This window comes from Hyperolius riggenbachi, chromosome 9, assembly GCF_040937935.1.
Source record: "Hyperolius riggenbachi isolate aHypRig1 chromosome 9, aHypRig1.pri, whole genome shotgun sequence".
Taxonomy (NCBI): Eukaryota; Metazoa; Chordata; class Amphibia; order Anura; family Hyperoliidae; genus Hyperolius; species Hyperolius riggenbachi.
This window is the reverse complement of record NC_090654.1, coordinates 282,575,707-282,598,423: the sequence shown is the minus strand read 5'-3', so window position 1 is coordinate 282,598,423 and position 22,717 is coordinate 282,575,707. Positions and strand designations below refer to the sequence as shown.

Sequence of the window (22,717 nt, the reverse complement as noted above, 5' to 3'; positions counted from 1 at the left end):
ACTTTTCCTGAGTAGACTAGAGCCGACTGACGTAAGGGCGGGGACCCGGTTCCCATAGCTGCGGGCAGCGGAGGACGCGTGCATGGCAGGGATCTGAGCGGATGGGGCTGAAGGAAGCCCCAGGTATGTATAAAACTTTTTACTATTTTGAGCTTTGAGTCCCTTTAAGATGCTCTTTCCAGAGAAGCGTCGTGTACCCAGTCTGCATTCCTGCGTGTTGCGATTGTCTGACCCTCACCGGGGAACACAATGTCCTTTCTGATCTAAGGAGGAGTTATAAATAGAAACGTATCTCTGCCTTTGTCCAGCCAGAAAAGAAGGCCTCGTGAGTGACAACTGTTCTAAAGAAACAGCTTCTATATTATCATCAGCAACCAATCTGCTCTCACTTCTGGATTTTACAGTCCAGCTTTGAAAATCGAGCACTAAATCTGACTGGTGATTCTGTGCTATAAAAAATCATGTCTGCTTGACGCAGTTTATTGCAGGGTGTCCTATGTGAGCGGACCGGCGCCCCTATCCAAATGCAGATTTTTTAAATATCCCTATAATGGCCTTGATTCATAAAGCATTACTGCATGAGAAAATGCTGAAAACAGCTGACTTTACCGAGCACTTAGGAAAATGTCAATTCATAAAAGCTGTTACCGCATGAAAAGCTGACATTCCCGAGCAGTGAGGTAAATTACCGACTTGTGCAGTACTTACCTCAACACGTCAGTAAATGTCAATTCATGAATAGATTTCTCATGGGAAAGGGGGCATCAGCTACTGTTTGGGATGAGGTTCAATTCTTGGTTACGGTTTCTCTATAAACATGAAAATGTATGAACCCGCTGCAGCATCTGCCACATTTGATGGATCAGTTTGAAACTGCCTAGCTAGCACTGCAATGAAACACAACCAGTCTTAGAAAAATAATTTAATGACCTACAACATACATGTCAGTTAACAATTTCGTACCCTCTCCCAACATTGGGGGGCGTAGTGGAGCAGTGTGATATTTATTCTCAACGCTGTACTATACCGTTCTTCCCGGCAGGTGCATGCTCTATGCTTGCACTCCTCCTGATCATGTGACATGACTTCAGAGTATGCAGCGTGTCTGTCAGGAAGATCAGATGAGACCAGAAGCAGCACTGGGGCAGGTAAATATTAAACTGCTCCACTGTGCTACTCTGCAGAAGGGGGAGGAGCAGGCCTGACAGTGCTGGGGCAGGTAAATATTAAACTGCTCCACTGCGCTACTCTGCAGAAGGGGGAGGAGCAGGCCTGACAGTGCTGGGGCAGGTAAATATTAAACTGCTCCACTGCGCTACTCTGCAGAAGGGGGAGGAGCAGGCCTGACAGTGATGGGGCAGGTAAATATTAAACTGCTCCACTGCGCTACTCTGCAGAAGGGGGAGGAGCAGGCCTGACAGTGCTGGGGCAGGTAAATATTAAACTGCTCCACTGCACTACTCTGCAGAAGGGGGAGAAGCAGGACTGACAGTGATGGGGCAGGTAAATATTAAACTGCTCCACTGAGCTACTCTGCAGGAGGAGGAGGAGCAGGCCTGACAGTGTTGGGGCAGGTAAATATTAAACTGCTCCACTGCACTACTCTGCAGAAGGGGGAGGAGCAGGCCTGACAGTGATGGGGCAGGTAAATATTAAACTGCTCCACTGCACTACTCTGCAGAAGGGGGAGGAGCAGGCCTGACAGTGTTGGGGCAGGTAAATATTAAACTGCTCCACTGCACTACTCTGCAGAATGGGGAGGAGCTGGCCTGACAGTGATGGGGCAGGTAAATATTAAACTGCTCCACTGCACTACTCTGCAGAAGGGGGAGGAGCAGGACTGACAGTGATGGGGCAGGTAAATATTAAACTGCTCCACTGCACTACTCTGCAGAAGGGGGAGAAGCAGGACTGACAGTGATGGGGCAGGTAAATATTAAACTGCTCCACTGCGCTACTCTGCAGAAGGGGGAGGAGCTGGTCCCTCACAGTCACTATGGTTATGCCACTTTATTTGAGAATGTCCAATAAATGTTAAAGGGGAACTGAAGAGAGAGGTATATGGAGGCTGCCATGTTTATTTCCTTTTAAGCAATACCAGTTGCCTGGCAGCCCTGCTGATCCTCTGCCTCTAATACTATTAGCCATAGCCCCTGAACAAGCATGCAGCAGATTGGGTGTTTCAGACTTTAAAGGCAGATCTGACAAGACTAGCTGCATGCTTGTTTCTGGTGTTATTCAGATACTACTGCAGAGAAATAGACCAGCAGGGCTGCCAGGCAACTAGTATTGATTAAAAGGAAATAAATATGGCAGCCTCTGTATACCTCTCACTTCAGTTCCCCTTTAAATCTTCATAAACAGTTCGGCCCGTGACTTAAGGTGACCACGCACAATACAGTAAATGTATCCGATTTTACAGCAATTTCGATAAAAATGATTCTACAGAAAAAAATCGAAAGGGGTTTTTTTTTTGTGTGTGTGTGAAAATTCTGATCAGATTTCCCGTTTTTTTTTCGATGGGGAGTGGTGTAAATTTCTGATTCATTTTTTGCAAGATAGTACGGTGTTTGACAGACTGACACTTTCGTAATGTAAAAATGCAAACAGAGTTTTTAATTATTTTTTTGGGGAGAGAGCGTGTGTGTGTGTGTGTTACATTGGTCAGATTTTTCAACTGTTATAATCAATCAGAAAAATTGATTGTAAATTTTGAATTAAAAATAAATGTAAAAAACTGTATTGTATGTGGCAACCTTTAGACTATCTTTTAGATTTTGGCCCCTTCCGTTATTGAGTTGGACACCTTGCTCTATGGTATCAGGGCTGCTGGCTCACGTTTGTTTATTTCTGTTTGTTGCGAATAAAGTTCTCTTCGTCCGCAATAAGCAGGAAGGCAACTTGGATCCTCCCAGTAAACACTCCCTGCATGGCTCCTGCAGTTCAGCAGCAATAGTTCATCAGGCTGAGCTTTGGCATTGACGACGGTCCCCCTCTCGGCCCCTCATCAGCTACAGAAGGGTTTGATTTGCTTCAGGATGGCTTCGTAGGTGAGGAAAACCACCATGTTTACAGGAAAGGCTCGGATGCAGTTCAGCGAGAGTCCTTTGAACAAGACGGTGGCGCCTTCTGTCCGGACGCTGTGGGTGAGGCAGTGAATGATCCCCCTGTACCTCCGCTGTGTGACGCCGTCCACCTGCAGACGGGCCTTAATCACGTCCATCGGGGTGGCAATGCTCCAGGCTACGACGCCGGCCAGACCCCCGGCCAGCAGGACCCCCATAACATCTGGAAAGACAAGGAAGGGAATATTAACACCGACAGGCAGCTGATGTGAGAATATGTATTTTGTTTTTCTACAGCTGACCAAACTGCTACAGTTTTCTAAGAACCAATGCTTCCACTTCAAAGGACACCTGAAGTGAGAGGGATATGGAGGCTGCCATATTTATTTGATTTTAAACAATACCAGTTGCCTGGCTGTCCTGCTGATCCTCTGCCTCTAATACTTTTAGCCACAGACCCTGAACAAGCATTCAGCAGATCAGCCAGGCAACTGGCATTCTTTAAAAGGAAATAAATGTCAGCCTCCATATACCTCTCGTCCTCAGTTGTCCTTTAAAACAATACTAGCTAGCATCCCTTTATGCTCTATGCTTGCATAAAGATCACCAGTGTACCCAGCTCTTGACTTTACATGGGGACACCTATGAATTATACAGGTCTTGTGGCTAGTTAGATGTTGTTTAGACACTGGTTATGAGATGAGCGTAATGACTTAATTACGATTTCGCGAAATTTCGCGTAATTAGTGTAATTACGATTATGGCCGTAAGTACATAATCGTAATGAAGAAGGATTTCGCGGAATTCCGCGTAAGCGTAATTTTCGTGTAATTTTCGCATTACAGTGGGTATCACGAAATTACGTTTGCCTTGCATGCACCCGTTTGTAAGCGTAGTTACATAACGTAATTTCGCGATAGTTCATATTACTGTAAGCGTTAATTTTCGCGTAGTTTTCGCGTTACGGAATGCTGAGTTGTTTTTCGAGACAAGTTGTACTGTCTACATGTGCTATTTCGCATAAAAAATTCGCCATGTAGTGATATTTCGCATCAAAATATGCCATGCAGACGAATACGCGAAAAAAATAAGCTAAATTTTGCGAAAATTAAGCGAACCCTTTGGCGAAAATTCGCGAGCAACCCTGCTAACAAGTAATTATGAAATTCGCGAAATTACGAAGAAATGCGAAATTACGTTATGGTTTAACGCGAAATTACGTTATGGTTTAACGCGAAATTACGCGCTGAAAATTACGCTTACGGTATTTTCAATTACGATTTTAATGGCAATTACGCTACCATAATTTTGCATCGTAACAGCAAATTTCGCATGCGTAATTATAGTAACGCGAAATTTCGGCTCAACCGTATGTGTAAGTAGCCCCAGAACCTGCATAACGTATATGTGTCAGTATTTGAAGGGTTGATTGGCAGCCCTTCAGATCATGTGACATGCAGCATGGACCATTTGGCTATCCGTGAGATCAGAGATCTGAGGGAGCACTACAGCAGTAAATATGTTCGGATGGGCGTCCACTTGCGTTTGCCAATCGCAATCGCTCAACTTTTTCTAGCATTTTCTACAGCCATTTCTGGCGCTTTTAGAAGCATTTTTTTATTCATGCTCATGTTTGCAGAACGATTTGCAAATGCAAATACATTTTTTTGTTGTTCGGGTGGTGAAATCACAGCAAAATCGCTTTTGTACAGCAATTGCAAAGTGATTTTGCAACATCTACCTTTTGTATTGAAGTTTAATCGCTCGGAAAGTGCTGCAGGAACCACGTTTGCAATTCCCCTAATTGCTCCTGGGTGCTCACCTCCATTGGCTTTCATTAGCTTAACCTCCTGAGCGATAATCCCGAGCTGAGCTCGGGGTATGTCGCGCAGGAGGATTTCTCAGGCCCCGCTGGGCCGATTTGCATAATTTTTTTTTGTTACACGCAGCTAGCACTTTGCTAGCTGCGTGTAACTTCCAATCGCCGCCGATCCGCCGCTACCCGCCGTGCCGCGCAGCCCCCCCCCCCCCCTCCCCAACCCCTTGCGCAGCCTGGCCAATCAGTGCCAGGCAGTGCTGAGGGGTGGATCGGAACTCCCTCTGAGGTCACGACGTCGGTGACGTCATCCCGCCCTGTCGCCATGGCGACCGGGGAAGCCCAGCAGGAAATCCCGTTCTGAACGGGATTTTGTGCTTACTCTGATCGCCGAAGGCGATCGGAGTGGGTGGGGGGATGTCGCTGCGCTGCGGCTATCATGTAGCTAGCCCTGGGCTCGCTACATGATTTAAAAAATAAAAAAAAATTAAAAAATAGTGCTGCGCCACCTCCTGGGCGATATAATTGTATCGCCCAGAGGGTTAACGTCAGCCGATAATAGCCGTTTCAGCCAACGATTGTTATGTGTGTACAGCGGCCACCAATCGATATTATTCGGACATCGTTTAAGATCCATCTTGTCGCATTCTTACCGACCCCGATGCCCGAGCACGACCTTTCGCAATGCTTTTTATAAGCCCCGCCGACCGAATGAAGCCGCTCTGTCATCCGCCAATTGTCACTCCTCCGCCCCCTCCAAAGCAACAGAACACATTGCTAGCCTCAAGGCTAGGGATGTGTCTGTACAGCGTCATCCCATGATCTGTCACCTGAGAGACCGTTTCTCGATCCCCGATGGGTAACAATTCTCGCATGTGTGTTCTTAGCTTTAGTGCTTTTGGAATCTCTGGTGATTCCAGTGATAGAAGGGACAGTCAGTGATAGCAGTGGGACAGTCAGTGATAGCAGTGGGACAGTCAGTGATAGCAGTGGGACAGTCAGTGATAGCAGTGGGACAGTCAGTGATAGCAGTGGGACAGTCAGTGATAGCAGTGGGACAGTCAGTGATAGTAGGGGACAGTCAGTGATAGCAGTGGGACAGTCAGTGATAGAAGGGGGACAGTCAGTGATAGCAGTGGGACAGTCAGTGATAGCAGTGGGACAGTCAGTGATAGCAGTGGGACAGTCAGTGATAGCAGTGGGACAGTCAGTGATAGCAGTGGGACAGTCAGTGATAGTAGGGGACAGTCAGTGATAGCAGTGGGACAGTCAGTGATAGAAGGGGGACAGTCAGTGATAGCAGTGGGACAGTCAGTGATAGCAGTGGGACAGTCAGTGATAGAAGGGGGACAGTCAGTGATAGCAGTGGGACAGTCAGTGATAGCAGTGGGACAGTCAGTGATAGCAGTGGGACAGTCAGTGATAGTAGGGGACAGTCAGTGATAGCAGTGGGACAGTCAGTGATAGAAGGGGAGCAGTCAGTGATAGAAGAGGACAGTCAGTGATAGCAGTGGGACAGTCAGTGATAGCAGTGGGACAGTCAGTGATAGCAGGGGACAGTCAGTGATAGCAGTGGGACAGTCAGTGATAGCAGTGGGACAGTCAGTGATAGCAGGGGGCAGTCAGTGATAGCAGTGGGACAGTCAGTGATAGCAGGGGACAGTCAGTGATAGCAGTGGGACAGTCAGTGATAGAAGGGGGGCAGTCAGTGATAGAAGAGGACAGTCAGTGATAGCAGTGGGACAGTCAGTGATAGAGGCACATAGACACCAGCTGGGCTCTGAGTTTATTCTGGAAGCGGAGCTACGAATGTGCATGACAATAAGGGACAGGCTGTACCTCTCCATTCATTAGTATTCAGCATTTCAGGAGGATACAGTTACACTTGGAACACTCCCCCCCCCCCCCCCTCTCTCTCTCTCTCTCTATTTCTGCTTCTTCATATCAGGAACATTAACCCATTCCTCCCACCAGCGAGAAGCCAGGGAGTATTCTTAGCACAATGACCTACATTCAGCGCAGAGCAATACACAATTATGTGCGGTAAAGTCTTCTACACACATCACTGCAGCGTTGGAATTGATTGCTGTACAGATGCACTGATTGGCATCCACTGTTCTATGGAGAGGGCAGGGGGGGGGGGGGGGGACGGCAAGCGAACAGTGCTAGTAACTATAGGGGGAGAAGCCCGTGCACCTGCAGAAGGGCTCAGGGTGTGGGGACCATAACTACTTACACTTCCTCCAATACAGAACAGCTAGGGTGAAGAGGCGCCCAGGATGAATAAATCTTTGTTAAAATCAAATAAAAAAATAGGAGGTGGCTTACCCCTCCCCAATGACACTAACGAGGATTTCAAAACAAAAAGATTTTTATTTGCACAGGCAACGTGTTTCGTGGATCTCACCGACTTCCTCTGGCCAGTAACAGTGCCACTTCAAACAAGCCAGATAGCCAAGGACAGCATTCCTTGGGACCGGGCATGATAAGGGATGAGCTGGCAAAAAAAACCTTAATTTCACGGTTAATCTGGCTGATTCTTGCCCAGGGAAAATTTTGCAAAAGCTTCCCCACCAGCGGTTATTTCCACTTAAAGGATAAGATTGTAAGAACAGGAGGGGGAGCAGGAATGTATAGGGAGCATTGCTCCCCCCTGTTCATCTCTGTCCTCTTCGCTTCTCTCCTAAAAGCCAGCAGAAGTTGCTTCTGGGTCAGCAGTGCGCAAGCATTAGGCCCAGCAGTGCGCACACATTAGGCCCGGCAGTGCGCGTCAATGATCGCACTCCTGTGGCCGGGAGCACTCAGCGCACTACGGTGCCACTTGAGCTCGCAGGTTGTTTTCACCTTATGGGCACAAGCAATTTTCACATTTCAGCGCTCTTCCTGTTCATCTGCCAATAACTTTATTACTACTTTATACCCCTATATAATCTACATGTTTTTTGGGGGGAGTTTTGCACAAATTCTGCTTTTTTGGTGGTGATACTTGTTTTCAGTAATTATTTTCTATTCATTTGAAAGGGAAAATAAGGGAAAAAATACACTATTTCTCCAATTCAATCCCCTGTAGTGTTAAAACAATACTACTTTAAGGCCTCTTTCCCACTAAGACGTTGCGTTAGATGCGACGTTAAGGTCGCATAACGTGCCCCTAGCTCAACGCGTGGTGGTGTTGAAGTTGGACGTCAGATTGAGCCGCGTTATGCGGCTCTTGATGCGTCCATGATGCATACTTTTTGACGCATGCGGACCACGTGGTCCCGCCAGCCAATCGCCGCACAAAGCGGCCACTCCAGGAAGTAAACACTGCACGTCACACAGTGCAGTGAATATTAATTAGCCATGTGGCTGGCTGCAATAGCGGACTCTCCCCTCCTCTTCCAACAATACTGAGCATGTGCAAACAGCCGTGTATAACGTACTGCATGCAGTACTTTCACTTAACGTGTAGCGTTACAATGTAACGCAACGTGGGCACGCACTGTGAACAGCCCATCGATTTTTCATTACTGTGCGTTGGGCTGCGTTACAGGCTGCACCAACGTGCGCCTGTAACGTCTAACTGTGAAAGTAGCCTAAATAGAACCCACACATTCTATTTTCCCATTTTGTCCCTGGAAATAAAGGTATATTTTTTTATTTTATTTTTATTATTATTATAAATGTATAAACTTATTTGCCCTAAGGTAATAATTTATGTATTCCACTTTAAATTCTGTCACTTTGTTTTCTTTTTACAAGCTTTTTTGTTTTGGTACAGAATATATGAAAATATAAATTTTATTGCATATGATTCAGTTTGTCATAATTTGTCACTAAAAAGAATCCACAAGACATAGGCCTTAACCCTAAAATACCCTAAAATCTATTCTACAACTTATCACGGTTAAAATAATACCACATATCTCTCAATTGATCGCCAGTTGGTATCTAGCAAGTTATTAACTCCAAAGTGTGCATGTGGCGTTGTACAGGCCAATTTTTTTCATAAAGTATTTAGCACCATACTTTGTTTGCATAGCCCCAGAAGAGTCTAGACATCAGAAAAAGTCCACAAATGTCACCAGTAAGCTCTTCAGCATATTTCTTAATAGAGAGAGTCAATGAGGTACTAATAATTTCAAGCTGATGTGACATTTATGTTCAGGTTTGTTGCTGGTACACTGCAAAGCATGATGGAAGCTGAGAGCAGTGGGTGATCCCTCATGGAGCCAGAGCTCAGCAGCTGCATTCAGAAACTAGTGTGTTGTGATTGTCAGCATACCTCAGCCTGAAAACCCCACCCCATCCCCAGCCTGAAGCAGATGCAGAGCTGCCTGTTGGCTGTAAACATACTGCCTCCACCTCAATGGAGTCATATGAATGAAAATTAAGATAACTAGACGTGTGACCTGAAAAAAAAAATAGATCTATCCTTTTATGTGGATAATAAATGCTTAATGACAAGTAAATTGTTCTGCAGTAGTTCAGATAACCTCTCAAAGTATATAAATATGTTTTTTTACGTATTGTAAGCTCCCTGATGAAGGGGACTTGACCAACAAAACACATTATTTGTTTCGGTCAATAAATTGTCTCTTCCCAATGTCAACTGTCCTACTGCAGAAGGTAAGTACACTCAACCACACTCCTTTTAGCATTTCAATTATATTATGCTCCGTAGGCACCTCTTAGACCTCTATCTATATTCAGGTTCTAGCCAGATTACTGGGCGTGTCTCAGTCATGAGGGGCATACCTGTATGACTCTGCTCTGAAGACACAAACCATTCCCGGAAAACAGTGTAAGACAGGAAGTATGTGGCGAAGGAGTGGCAGTCTCGGAACATTAGTGCAAAGCTTCCTTTGTACAGCCCAAGGAATCCTTCCTCCTTGACGATGGTCATCAGGCAGTGCACAGGGCCGGTGTACTTGGGTCGGGTGAGAAGCGCGCACGTGCCGGAATGGTGGAGCGGGGACACCTGCGTCTGGAGGCGGACTTTGGCCATGTCTGCTGGAGAGGACACTAACACCTGGTGACAGGAAGAAATGCAGATTAGAGTTAATTGTGAAGAAGAGTAAAAATCTGCGATGTTATTTCTGCGACTCACAGGACTTCCTGTCTCCTGCTGTGATGTGTGACGGCAGGGCAGGAAATGCAGGGAAATATCCTCTGCCCCATGGTACCTTGCTCTGCCATCATGTGTAGACTTTGTACAAGGCACCATGAATCATTCCTAAAGAGGAACGTTAACCTAGGATTGAACCTCAGCCCAATCAATAACCTTTTTCCCATCAGAAATCTGTACCTTTTCCCAAATAGATCATCAGGAGGGTATGTGTGACTGATATTGTGGTGAAACCCCTCCCACAGTGTGATGTCATGGCCATGGCCCTGACTGTTTCCTGTCTATTGCATTGCAGAACATAATGGCTGTTTCCCACTGCCAAGCAAACAATATATACAGTATACATACTGCCTAACCGGTTCAACATTACGCAGTGCGATAAAATAGAACTGCAGAGCAGGAGCGGGGCTGGAGGAGGCGCAAAGTGGGAGACGCAGGATGCGGATGGAACTAAATCAGTGTGGAGGGGGGAAATAGGTGATGAGTGTGGGGGTAACATGGAGCAGCGCTGCTGAACTCTCTTCAGTAAAGCTTTCTTTGGGACTAGACTGGCCAGGTCCTGTCATTTTGCATTTTGGCCAGCCCGATAAAGGAAGACTTATTTGTGTATTGGCATCACCCGAAATGGCAACTTGGGGATCTGGCCGTAACATCTATTTTTTTATTATTTTTATATATTTTATATATCCTCTATAACAAATACCTTCAGTCACTCCCACCCACACCCCTAACAATATGGCCGCTCTTTCAGGCTCCAGGGCTGCCGTGGCTCCTGATTGGCTGTCTGGGAAGCCCGGGAGAAGCAGAGCGGACTGTTTGTGGAGGGGGAGGAGGCAAATGGACGAAGCTGCCATGGGTTCTAGCACCTTCTAAAGGTCTGATATATATACTGTATATATAAACATTCTACTGTTAGATTGTGATAGTAAAATATCAGTAAGTTTTACAGATATTTTACTAAAACTAAAACTAACCCTACTCCCACACAAAACACTCCCTCTACCAATTCCTAACCCTAAGACCCCTCCTGGTGGTGCCTAACCCTAACCACCCACCTGGTGGTGCCTAACTCTAAGACCCCCCTGGTGGTGCCTAACCCTAACCACCCCCCTGGTGATGCCTAACTCTAAGACCCCCCTGGTGGTGCCTAACCCTAACCACCCCCCTGGTGATGCCTAACCCTAACCATCCCCCTGGTGGTGCCAAACCCTAACCACCCCCTGGTGGTGCCTAACTCGAAGACCCCCCCTCCCCCCCTGGTGGTGCCTAAAGACCCCCCCCCCCCCAACAGTGGTACCTAACTCCTCCCCCCGTGGCACCTAACCCTACCTCCCCCCAAACCTTAACTCCCCCAAACACAAAGCCCCAATATGTGGCTAAGATGATACATTTGGCACTCCTATGCAATGCTGCAATTTGGATTTCCACAAACCCCCGGGGCCTCCAAGTGTGGATTTTACCCTTGCTTGTCACAAATTTATCATCTTAGCTGCATTAAAAAACTGCAGAAAAAAATGGTAAATTTTGGCACCCACAGGCGCCTGATTGCGGCCGCCGCCATGTGCCTAAATTTCCTTTTTCACCTCTAGTCACGGCTTTTATAATAGGCCCCTATGGCGGCGCAGTTTTTTTACATAAGGGCTCCTGGGCCCTTTTTACCTGATTCCGTTTGAAGCTAGTGGCTGAATAGAGTACTAGTTAAGGGCACTGCTTTTGACATGGGAGACCAGGGTTGGAATCCTGGCTAGGTCAAGTACCTATTCAGTAAGGAGTTCAAGGCAAGACTCCCTAACACTGCAGGGTGGCCTCCTGAGCGCGTCCCAGTGGCTGCAGCTCTTGAGCGCTTTGAGTCCGACAGGAGAAAAGCGCTATATAAATGTTCTGATTATTATTATTAGGGTAGGTAGTTACCTGAACTCCGCCGGCTGCGTAGCCGGACAGGAAGATATCCAGCTTGGACGGTTTGACGTTGGCCGTTCCGTATTTCAGCATGCACAGGTTATGAAGGCAGCTCCTGTAGACCCCGAAGACGATCGATGAGCTGATGGACACGGTGGAGATGGGCATCGACATCCCCTTGAAAAAGCCAGACACCTTGCGGGAAAACAGGATGTTTATTATTATATATTTCATATCACGTTTACTACAGATGGAGCGAAAGAATGACACCTCCTCTTACTTTCTCCGTCTTATACGTGGAGTGGATGCAGTGCCAGATCCCGCTGTAGCTTCTCTGCGTCTGAATCCGCACCTGGAAAGCAACAATCGTGGCATAAACGGTAGAAGCATTTACTGTACATGTGGCTGTATGTTCCATAAAACGACTGTCAGCGTGCATATATACATCCAATCTTATGGTGAATCTGGAGACCAATTACTGTGCCTCGACAGAAGTTACGTAAACCGGAATTAGGGTGCATACACACATCCAATTTTTATTGGCCAATCACTCGCCAATTTTATCACTTCCATGTATTATGAGAGCCAACATTTTTTGAATAATATGAACAGATTGTGTAGGTAGCTAAGCTCCTAAAGAGACACTGAAGCGAAAAAAAATTATGATATAATGAAATGGTTGTGTAGTACAGATAATTACTAGATCATTAGTAGCAAAGAAAATATTCTATTATTTTTATTTTCAGTTATATAGTGTTTTTTATAACATTGCATCATTCTCTAATATTTGCAGTTTACACACTACTCAGTATTCTACATTATTTTACAGAGCAGGCCAGTGAACTATTGACCTGTCCAGTGCAGGAAAAAGAAAAGGCAATGATTGACAGTGGAGATAACAAGCTTTATAAGACAGAGCTCTCTGCAACTTTGAAAGTGGTGGAACTCAATGGCTTTTTGCATAGATAACAACTGGAGTTGCTTAACTCTTTCTGTACTGGAAACAATATTAGACTTACCGTATGTCTCTGCTGCTAATGTTTTATTTCTTAGCTGTACTACACATACAAATCAATTTATCATAATTTTTGTTCGCTTCAGTGTCTCATTAAGGTGGCCACACATGATACAATAAAATGTATTTATTTATTGTATTTATAAAGCACCAACATATTACGCAGCGCTGATCCGATTTTATGGCAATACGATAAAAACATTTTGATTTTCAGAAAAATCCAAAGCATTTTTTTTTTATACTTCGCATATTTGCTGATCAATTTTTATGAAAATTGACTGGTGTAGGGTAGATTGTCAATTTCCATATATATACTCCCAAGCAATTTTCTCAGAGTTTTCAATCACTTTTTTTTTGCCATCAGTGGGTAAAAATTGAACACACGTGTGGTACATCTGTCAGATCAATCAGAAAAATTGATTATAAACCTTGAATTGAAAATAATTTTAAAAAATTGTATCATGTATGTAGGCCACCTTACTACATGGAATTGGGCAAATTGGCCAATCAAAACTGAATGTGTGCACACAACCTAAATTGTAATGCCTGGGGCTCCAAATATGCCATATGGCTTCCTCCAGCCCCATAAGCTCGTCTGAGTCCCACGCCGTCCTCTTGTGGTCTGCCGTTCAGCCGCAATCAGCCCCGGTAACAGCTCATTCATGTCCAGTCTGCTGACCTCTCACGCATGCGCCGTAGACCCAGACTGACGAGACTGAGTCTGTTACTGGAGCTGATCGCGGCTGAACGGGAGACCCCGGGAGGACGGCGAGGGACTCAGACGAGCTTATGGGGCTGGAGGAAGCCCCGGGTAAGTATCAAATCTTTAGTTATTTTGATCTCTGGTACACTTTAAAGGGCATTTTATTGACAAAGGCCTATATGTAATTCACCTGTTCTCCTTAGTTATCTACTGGGAAATTATTTCATCTTCTTTGTAAATTAACTTTTCAGCATTTTACAATTTATAAAATCAGACCACACCAACAGAAAGCTCTGTTGGTGGGGAGAAAAGGGGGGGATCCCTGCAGCTAGGCCTTAAATCTGCAGTGGCCCAATTTGAGAAAATTGGCCTGGTCTTTAAAGGGGGTTTAACACTGTGGCCTCAAGAGATTAACGGGTATTTTGTTGACAAGTTTAAAAATAGTACATAGGAGAAAACTCAGGAGAAAAAGTTAATTGAATAAAGGGTTAAGCTGGGTGCTGCGCTGGCTTGACAAGAGTATGACAGACATTCAATAGAATACAATACAATCTAATGGTGCTATACCTTCACTGTATCCAGAGGGTACCCCACCATGACACCACAAGCCCCTGCAGAAAAGACAGAGCATATCAGATCTATGCAGACAGAAGAGGACCTCGCACACCTATATAACAGCACAGGAACTCATTCTTTGTCTATACATAACGTAATATAAAACGGCTAGGTTCACAGTGGGACGTTACATTGTAAAGGTGCAATGCAGCATTACAACACAACAAAAAAAGGTGGTCGCATACAGTAGGTACAGTGAGGCATACAGGCAATGAAAAGCATGCTCTCCTGTACCTGGCAACGTGTGCATTAAGTGAAAGACAACTTCCGATAAGGTTTTATTGCAGGGAAGTTCAAAGGGTCATTAGCTCTGCACTGTTTTATAGCTTAAAATACAGAGTGTAATTTGAAACTGCAAATATTAGAGAATGATGCAATATTAAAAAACAAAACAAAAACCTATAACTGAAAATAAAATTACGAGACTCTTTTCTTTGCTGCTAATGTTCTATTTCTTAGCTGTGCTACACATGCAATTCATTATAAGGTTTTTCTTTCGATTCAATGTCACTTTAAGGGCTCGGCCTCTGACTCAGGAGATCTGGGTTTGAATCTCAGTTCCTCCTGTTAAATCGGAATGAAACCCAGCATTTCTTATGTGCTCTGAGGCCTAGTGCACACCAGAGCGGTTCTGCTGCGGTTTGCGATCCGCTTGCGGGTGCGGATCCGCTTGGGTAATGTATTTCAATGGGCTGGTGCACACCAGAGCAGGAGGCGTTTCGGAGAAACCCATACTCCCGGGCTGCTGCAGATTTTGGATTGCGGAGGTGTTTCTGCCTCAATGTTAAGTATAGGAAAAACGCAAACCGCTCTGAAAAACGGCACTTCAGAGCGGTTTGCCAGGCGTTTTTTGTTACAGTAGCTGTTCAGTAACAGCTTTACTGTAACAATACATGAAATCTACTACACCAAAACCGCTACACAAAACCGCAAAATGCTAGCTGAAACGCTACAGAAAAATAAGAAAAAGCGTTTCAAAATCTGCTAGCATTTTGCGGATCTGCTAGCGGTTTTTGGTGTGCACCAGGCCTGATAGATTATTTACAGCATATTATATACAACAAGCATTTTTTTTTTTTTACTAGAACAGCATTCAAAGGGTTACACACAGGACTTAGAAGTTCCCTGCCAGGAAAGCTGGAGGAATCTGAAGTGGAGATAATGTTATCTTGTGTTTAATTGTATCAAGTGAGGAATGTAAATAAACACTTCTCTGACACTGCAGGCTCTGCTGAACAAAGTCAGACAATCAGAAAGCATTTTAAGTTAGAAGATGAATAAAGCAGTTCTGAATAAAATGCAAAGTCAGCTTTCAGAGCAAAAAAAGTACTTTGGGAACGTATAACTTCTAAATGAATGATAATACTTATGCACAAAAGCAAATATGATAACCGTATGGCAGATAAAAAGTAGGAAAACATTTTATTGAATATTATGTGTTCAGTAAGCCACTACCTATTTAGTAGGAGACCTTGGGCAAGACTCCCTAACGCTGCTACTGCCTATAGAGTGCGCTCTAGTGGCTGCAGCTCTGGCATTTTGAGTCCGCTGCGTGATATAAATGTTGTGTATCTGGGATTGTGCAGCAGGGCACATGGCTTAGGGTCACCGCTGGGGACATGGATGGTTAGCGGGTCAGTGACGTCAGTCCGGACAGGACAGCTTAGTGAAAGCAGCTTTGTGGCTCTGGATCTGGGACATCCCAGGTATAATGCGGGGAGGGTGTGACATGCTGGGGAGGTCACACTGGAGACAGAGGAGCAGGCACAATGTTTTGTCCTCCTAGAATGAGAGCCGGAACTACCGATCTGCTCCAGTCACCATTATATACTTATATATATCAGTGCAATATCATGGTCTGACAGATAGTGCCTGAGTTATTCATTGCAGCTATCTATCCATCCATCCCATCTAGCTGTCTATCCGTTTACAGTATATGTCTATCCAGAGCAGGATTATCCACCAGGCTGCCTAGGCAGGTTCCTGGGGCCTAGTGGGTGACAAGGGGCCCACCCGTCGCCTTATCTGGCCTCTCTCCACTTCAGCTTACCAAAAAGACATGCAGGGGTCCGAAATCTATTACCTTGCCTAGAACCCCATTGCATTTTAACCTTTAGTCGACCGCTCCACGCCAATTGGCGTCAACGGCCTTCTATGGGGCTAGCAGGAGATCGCTCATGCCGATGCGCGTGCATCTCCGCTTAGAGGGCGTAGCACCACTCCGCCATCACTCTCCCGCTCAGAGACTGTTAGATGGCGAAACTGCCTTCGAATTAGGCTGTACAGTGATGTGATCTAGGGCAGCGCTGTACAGGGGACATCCGTGTGACACGGCTGTCCCCCTGGGACACAGGAGAGCGTTTGGCTCTCATAGGCTGAAGCCTATGACAGCCGATCGCCGTGATTGGCTGGCTGGGGGGAGGGAGGTATTTAATAAAAAAAAAAAAATAAATAAATACTGGAATTTATTAAAAAAATAAAGCACATAACTGTATAAAAGAAAAATATAAACACTTAGAGCTCTGTTGGGGGGGTGGGGGGGTGGGGGTAAAAGGGGGGGGGGATTTACTTGTGTGCTGAGTTGTGCGGCCCTGCAGCAAGGCCTTAAAGCTGCAGTGGCCTATCTATCCATCCATCCATCTATCTATCAATCTATCTATCTATCTATCTATCCTTCTAACTATCTATCTATCTATCTATCTATCTATCTATCTATCTATCTATTTATATGTATGTCTGTCTGTAATGCTGGGGATATACGGTACATTTCTGTACCGTGTATCGAGCAGCTGATCCGGCCAGCTGATAATATTCAGCTGGCCCGATCAAGCCGCTCGACCTCCCGCCCGCTCGATTCCCGCCGGCGGACAATGGCAGGGAATCGAGCGGCTGATAAGGAAGCGCCAGCGGGGACGCAGTGGGAGTTGATCCGGCGGCTAATCGGCCGCCACATCGACCCGTGTATGCCCAGCATTAGTCTATCTACAGTGGTGCTGCGAATCCCTGAAATGTTTCTATATTTTTATATGAACGTGACGCAATCTAATCTAAAAATAATCAGATTTTTGTTTTTAAACATGCCCTAAGAGTAGATGATGTAAAACTAAACAGTCAAACAAACAAAACAAATATTACTATATTGGGTAATATGTTTATTGAAAAGCGTGACACGATAACGTATCTCTGTGTGGCAGAAGTAAGTCTGGTCTTCCCATCTAGGTGTGAGTGAGAGCGCCGTGTAAGCTTCAAGGAGCCAAACTTGATAACACATACAGCACACTATGGATGAGTATCAGGCCTTGGGCAGAGGACCTGCCTGAAGACCCCAGAGAGGCATTGATGCCCCTAAACCTGGGAAAGCTTACAAGACTAGCGATGAGCCGAAATTACACCCATGCATAATTACGCATCCTAATACACAATTACACATCGTAATCATAATGCGAAATTTCGGGGGGATAGCGTAATTCATTTCATAGTTGTTTCCATTCGTAATTTACGCATGATTTTACGCGTAATTTCGTGCAGACTTTGGTGGTGAATAGCTAAGCTCCCATACATGCCATTGCTACCAAAATTGCTACACATGTTAAGCAGAATACTGGGTAAGAGTTACAAAAATAATTGTTCAAAAAGACATTGCAGTTTTTGAGAAAATCGATTTTTAAAAAAAATAAAAAAATGTTTTTTTAAACTGTCATTTTTCTGGGTTTAAAAAAGCATTTTTCTTTGCATTTTTAAAATCGATTTTCTCAAAAACTATAAGGTGTTTTTGGAAAATTATTTTTTTCTCTTGTATCCACTATTCTTAACATTCGTAGCAATTTTGGGGCTATAGCTTGTATGGGTGCTTTGCAATTCACCGCCACATTCAGCATGAAATTACCCGTAAATTACACATAAATTCATGCGTAATTACGAATGATTATACAAAGCCAATTGAATTAGGAATTTGTAATCACGTATAGACGTACTTGCGATAATTTAGGCATAATTTTGCGTAATCATAACTAGCAGATTACAGTCATCACAAGACTACTTTTATGAGATAGTGAATGCTAATATGGATATTGGGAATGCTGTAGATGTAATATACTTGGACTTTGCAAAGGCCTTCGACACTGAGGATGCAAGGACTGGGGAAGAGTCTGTGTGCATGGATAGGGAACTGGCTAATGGACAGAAAACAAAGAGTTGTGGTCAATGGATCGTACTCAAAATGGGAGCCTCTTAGCAGTGGGGTCCCACAGGGGTCTGTACTGGGTCCAGTGCTCTTCAATTTATTTATTAATGACCTAGTAGATGCAGTAGTGAGCAATGTTGCTATTTTTGCAGATGATACAAAACTGTGCAGAATCATCAACTCTCAGGAAGATAGTGTCATATTGCAACAGGATCTGGATAGGTTGGCTATATGGGCACATAAATGGCAGATGAAATTCAATGTTGAAAAATGTAAAGTCATGCATTTTGGTCGTACCAATGGTCTAGCACCATACAAAATAAATGGGATACAGTTGGGGACATCAAACTTGGAGAAGGACTTAGGAGTACTTATCGACAACAAGTTAAATAATCGTACTCAATGCCAAGCCGCTGCAGCTAAAGCTAACAAAATTTTGTGATGCATTAAAAGGGAAATAAAAACTCGAGATGCTAGCATTATATTGCCCCTGGTTAACTCTCTAGTAAGGCCACATCTGGAATATGGAATTCAGTTCTGGGCACCACATTACAAAAAAGATATTGCAGTTTTAGAGCAGGTGCAGAGACGAGCAACAAAATTGATACGTGGGATGGAAGGTCTCGCTTACCAAGAAAGGTTAGATAAACTGGGTTTATTTAGTCTAGAGAAAAGACGCCTTAGAGGGGATCTAATTAACGTATAAATACATCAGAGGGCAATATAATAGCTTGGTGGATGAGCTTTTTGTCCCTAGGCCTTCTCAAAGGACTAGAGGACATGATCTGCGCATGGAGGAAAAACGTTTTAGCCATTTATTTAGGAAAGGGTTCTTTACAGTAAGAGTGATTAAGATGTGGAATGCATTGCCACAGGAAGTCGTAATGGCAAACTCTATACCTGCATTTAAAGGGGGCTTAGATGCTTTCCTTCTATTGAAAGACATCCATGGCTACAATTACTAGGTAATGCCTAATGATGTTGATCCAGGGATTTTATCTGATTGCCATCTGGAGTCGGGAAGGAATGTTTCCCTTTTGGGGCTAATTGGACCATGCCTTGTAAGGGTTTTCGCCTTCCTCTGGATCAACAGGGATATGTGAGGGAGCAGGCTGGAGTTGTACTTTGTACTGGTTGAACTCGATGGACGTATGTCTTTTTTCAACCCAAATAACTATGTAACTATGTAAAGAGCATGGACTCCACTGAGGGTTGTATCAGTAGTCATTGCAGCCATGGCAGCCGAGCACTTTAATTACAGCGCAGGAGATTTGGGCGCAGCCGCCACCATAGGCCATTATAGGAATTACAGCTATAGCAGCACACACAGAGTAACTCCGGCGCCATCAGAAGACGGAGCTAAAGTTACTTTTAAAACACAATAATTCGGCTTCCAGCAATTACTGGAAGCCGAATTATTTCATTCCCCACCATCCATGGCGGCCTGGAGGGGGAATAGTATTTAGCGTGGCCGGGACCTTGTGCAGCAGCAGGATCAGCAATATACCGGCTGTAGCCCAAGTCTCCCGGCACTGATTTTATATGTATCCATGGCAGCTGCTATGGGGTCCTGAAGCAAAGGGGGCCCAGGCTACAACTGATGTATTCACCATTAACTTTCTTGTATTCCACCACCCTCTGACTGTATCTCAGTGCCCATGGACTACATGCAGAGTAGGTGAGCATGAAAATTAACCACATAGGCATACAGAAGGGGCAGGTGGTATTGCTCAAGAATGCCCATCTCTGAAGATGCCATGAAGGTTCAGCTGTGGGGCCCCATAACCTCTAGTTATGCCACAGACTTCACCAGTCAACAGTCAGCCAGATTGTGTAAAACTGGAGGAAAAGCAACAATCAGCCATTAAAGGTAACCCTTTCTGAAAGACGTGTAGTAGTCTGAAAGGTAACGAAGGAACCCAGGATAACCTCTGAGAAACTGAAGGCCTGTCTCACATTGATGAAAGCTGATGTTCCTGAGTCCACCATCAGGGGAACAATGAGCAGCATTGGTGTGCACGACGGGGTAGCAAGGAGAAAGCCACAGCTCTCCCTCCCAAAAAATTGATTTCCTTCTAAAGTTTGCTAAAGATTGTGTGAAGGAACTAGAAGGCTACTAAAATAATGCTTTGTGGATGGATGAAGCCAACCAGAACGTTGTGGCTTGAATGAGAAGAGTTTTAGAAAAGAAAAACACTGCATTACAGCATAGGAGCCTTATGCCAACTGTGAAACATGTTGGTGGGAGTGTTCTGGATTGGGCTTGGGCTTGTTTTGCTGCATCTGGGCCAGGGTGGCTTTTCATCATTCATAGAACAATAAATTCTGAACTATACCCAGAAATTGTTTCTAATACCTTTTGTGTTTTGTTTGTTTTTTGGCGTGTTACATATTCACTTGTCTTTAGAAATGTAGCTTCTATATGTCTTTTAAGGTATTAATATAAGCTATATTTCAGCTGGTAGTTGTGAAGTTGTGGAAACCCACCAACATCCAAGAAGAGCTGGAGCTGGTTGTAAAGGGCTACATTCTATTCAATGCACAGAACACCCAAACTTTATGACAGTTACCTTTATAATGTTTATCTGCCCTTTTACTTTGCAGAAATGAAACTCGCCCCTCTGCCTAGTCCTATTTATATTCCAAGGAAATACCTAACGCCGTAAAGAGACATAAATATATTCATATATGCTTCATGTACCAAAGTAGCTCTGAAAAAAAACAATGATAGATATATATTCAGAGCTACTTAGAAGCATGAAGCTGCCAACGTACGGCACATAAAGGTACACAGATACATAGTATCCCGTAGATACATATACATAAAGTCACATAAATCCATAAAGTTTAAGTCACACTGATATCATATAAATTCATACAAAATGTCACATACATACATACATACATCTAATCTGACTGAGCTGGAGCTGTTTTGCACAGAAGATTGGGCAAGGATTTCAGTCTCTAGATGTGCAAAGCTGGTAGAGACATACCCTAAAAGACTGGCAGCTGTAATTGCAGCAAAAGGTGGTTCTACAAAGTATTTACTCAAGGGGCCAAATAATTACGCACACCCCACTTTGTAGTTATTTATTTGTAAAAAATGTTTGGAATGATGTATGATTTTCGTTCCACTTCTCACGTGTACACCACTTTGTATTGATCTTTCACGTGGAATTCCAATAAAATTGATTCATGTTTGTGGCAGTAATGTGACAAAATGTGGAAAACTTCAAGGGGGCCGAATACTTTTGCAAACCACTGTACATACATAAACCTATACAGATACATAAAGTAACATAAATGTAGAAAGTCACACAGATACGTAAATGCATAAAGGTACAAAGATACATAAAGTCACACAGATACATAATACATCAAGTCACACATACACAAGAAGTCACACAGATACGTAAAGCTACATAGATACAAAAGCTACATAGATACATAAAACAATATAGATAATAGAACATAAACATATAAAGTCACATAGCTACATAAAGTAACATAAATACATAGATCCATAAAATCACACAGAGATCACAAAGATAAATACAGTCATAGATTCAGAACTTCACACACATATATAAAGCCACATAGATACATAAAAAGTTACATTATAAATACTTAAAGTCACACAGATATGACACAGGCACAGCTACACAGCTACATGTCACTCACCTCCCAGGCCTCCTGCTATGAAGTCAGCCATGTGCTGGAATGTCTCTGCCGGTCACCTTCTCTCTGTGACTGTCACCCTCTGTGCAGCTGACCAGTGTCCTGACAATATAATATATCCCTGAGTGATATCTCAGCTCTTCCGCCACTGAGGAGGCAGAACAGGTTACCTGCCCTGCCAGGAGGGTAAATAAATAGCCTAGCTAGAGCCAGAAGGACTGGCAGCCACAGCAGTGCGACAGGTCAGGTGACAAACTGTCCTACTTACTAGTGTTATAAAGGTGACACTAGCTGGAAGTCACAGTCTGCTACTGTTCAGTACACACCACTGTACAACATGCACTGTATCTGTATAACATGCACTGCTGCTGTGCAGTACACACCACTGTATAGCATGCACTGTGTCTGTATAACATGCACTGCTGCGCAGTACACACCACTGTACAACATGCACTGTATCTGTATGACATGCACTGCTGCTGTGCAGTACACACCACTGTACGACATGCACTGTATCTGTATAACATGCACTGCTGCTGTGCAGTACACACCACTGTATAGCATGCACTGTGTCTGTATAACATGCACTGCTGCTGTGCAGTACACCACTGTACAACATGCACTGTATCTGTATGA

General features: G+C 44.3%; 1 protein-coding gene across 2 annotated transcripts; it reads right to left on the bottom strand.

The window, feature by feature from the left end:
• Positions 1-907: 907 nt before the first annotated feature.
• SLC25A47 (solute carrier family 25 member 47) lies at positions 908-22,331 on the bottom strand. Of its 2 annotated transcripts, XM_068252367.1 has the most exons (6): positions 22,085-22,331; positions 14,173-14,216; positions 12,168-12,239; positions 11,900-12,082; positions 9,619-9,892; positions 908-3,288 (listed from the first exon to the last, which is right to left on the bottom strand). In XM_068252367.1, exons 1-6 carry the CDS (start codon positions 22,113-22,115, stop codon positions 3,008-3,010), a joined length of 885 nt encoding a protein of 294 aa, XP_068108468.1. In that variant the 5' UTR covers positions 22,116-22,331; the 3' UTR covers positions 908-3,007. The 2 variants fall into 2 exon arrangements, with proteins under 2 accessions (XP_068108468.1, XP_068108469.1); XM_068252368.1 differs by lacking the exon at positions 14,173-14,216.
• Between the last annotated feature and the right edge of the window lie 386 nt (positions 22,332-22,717).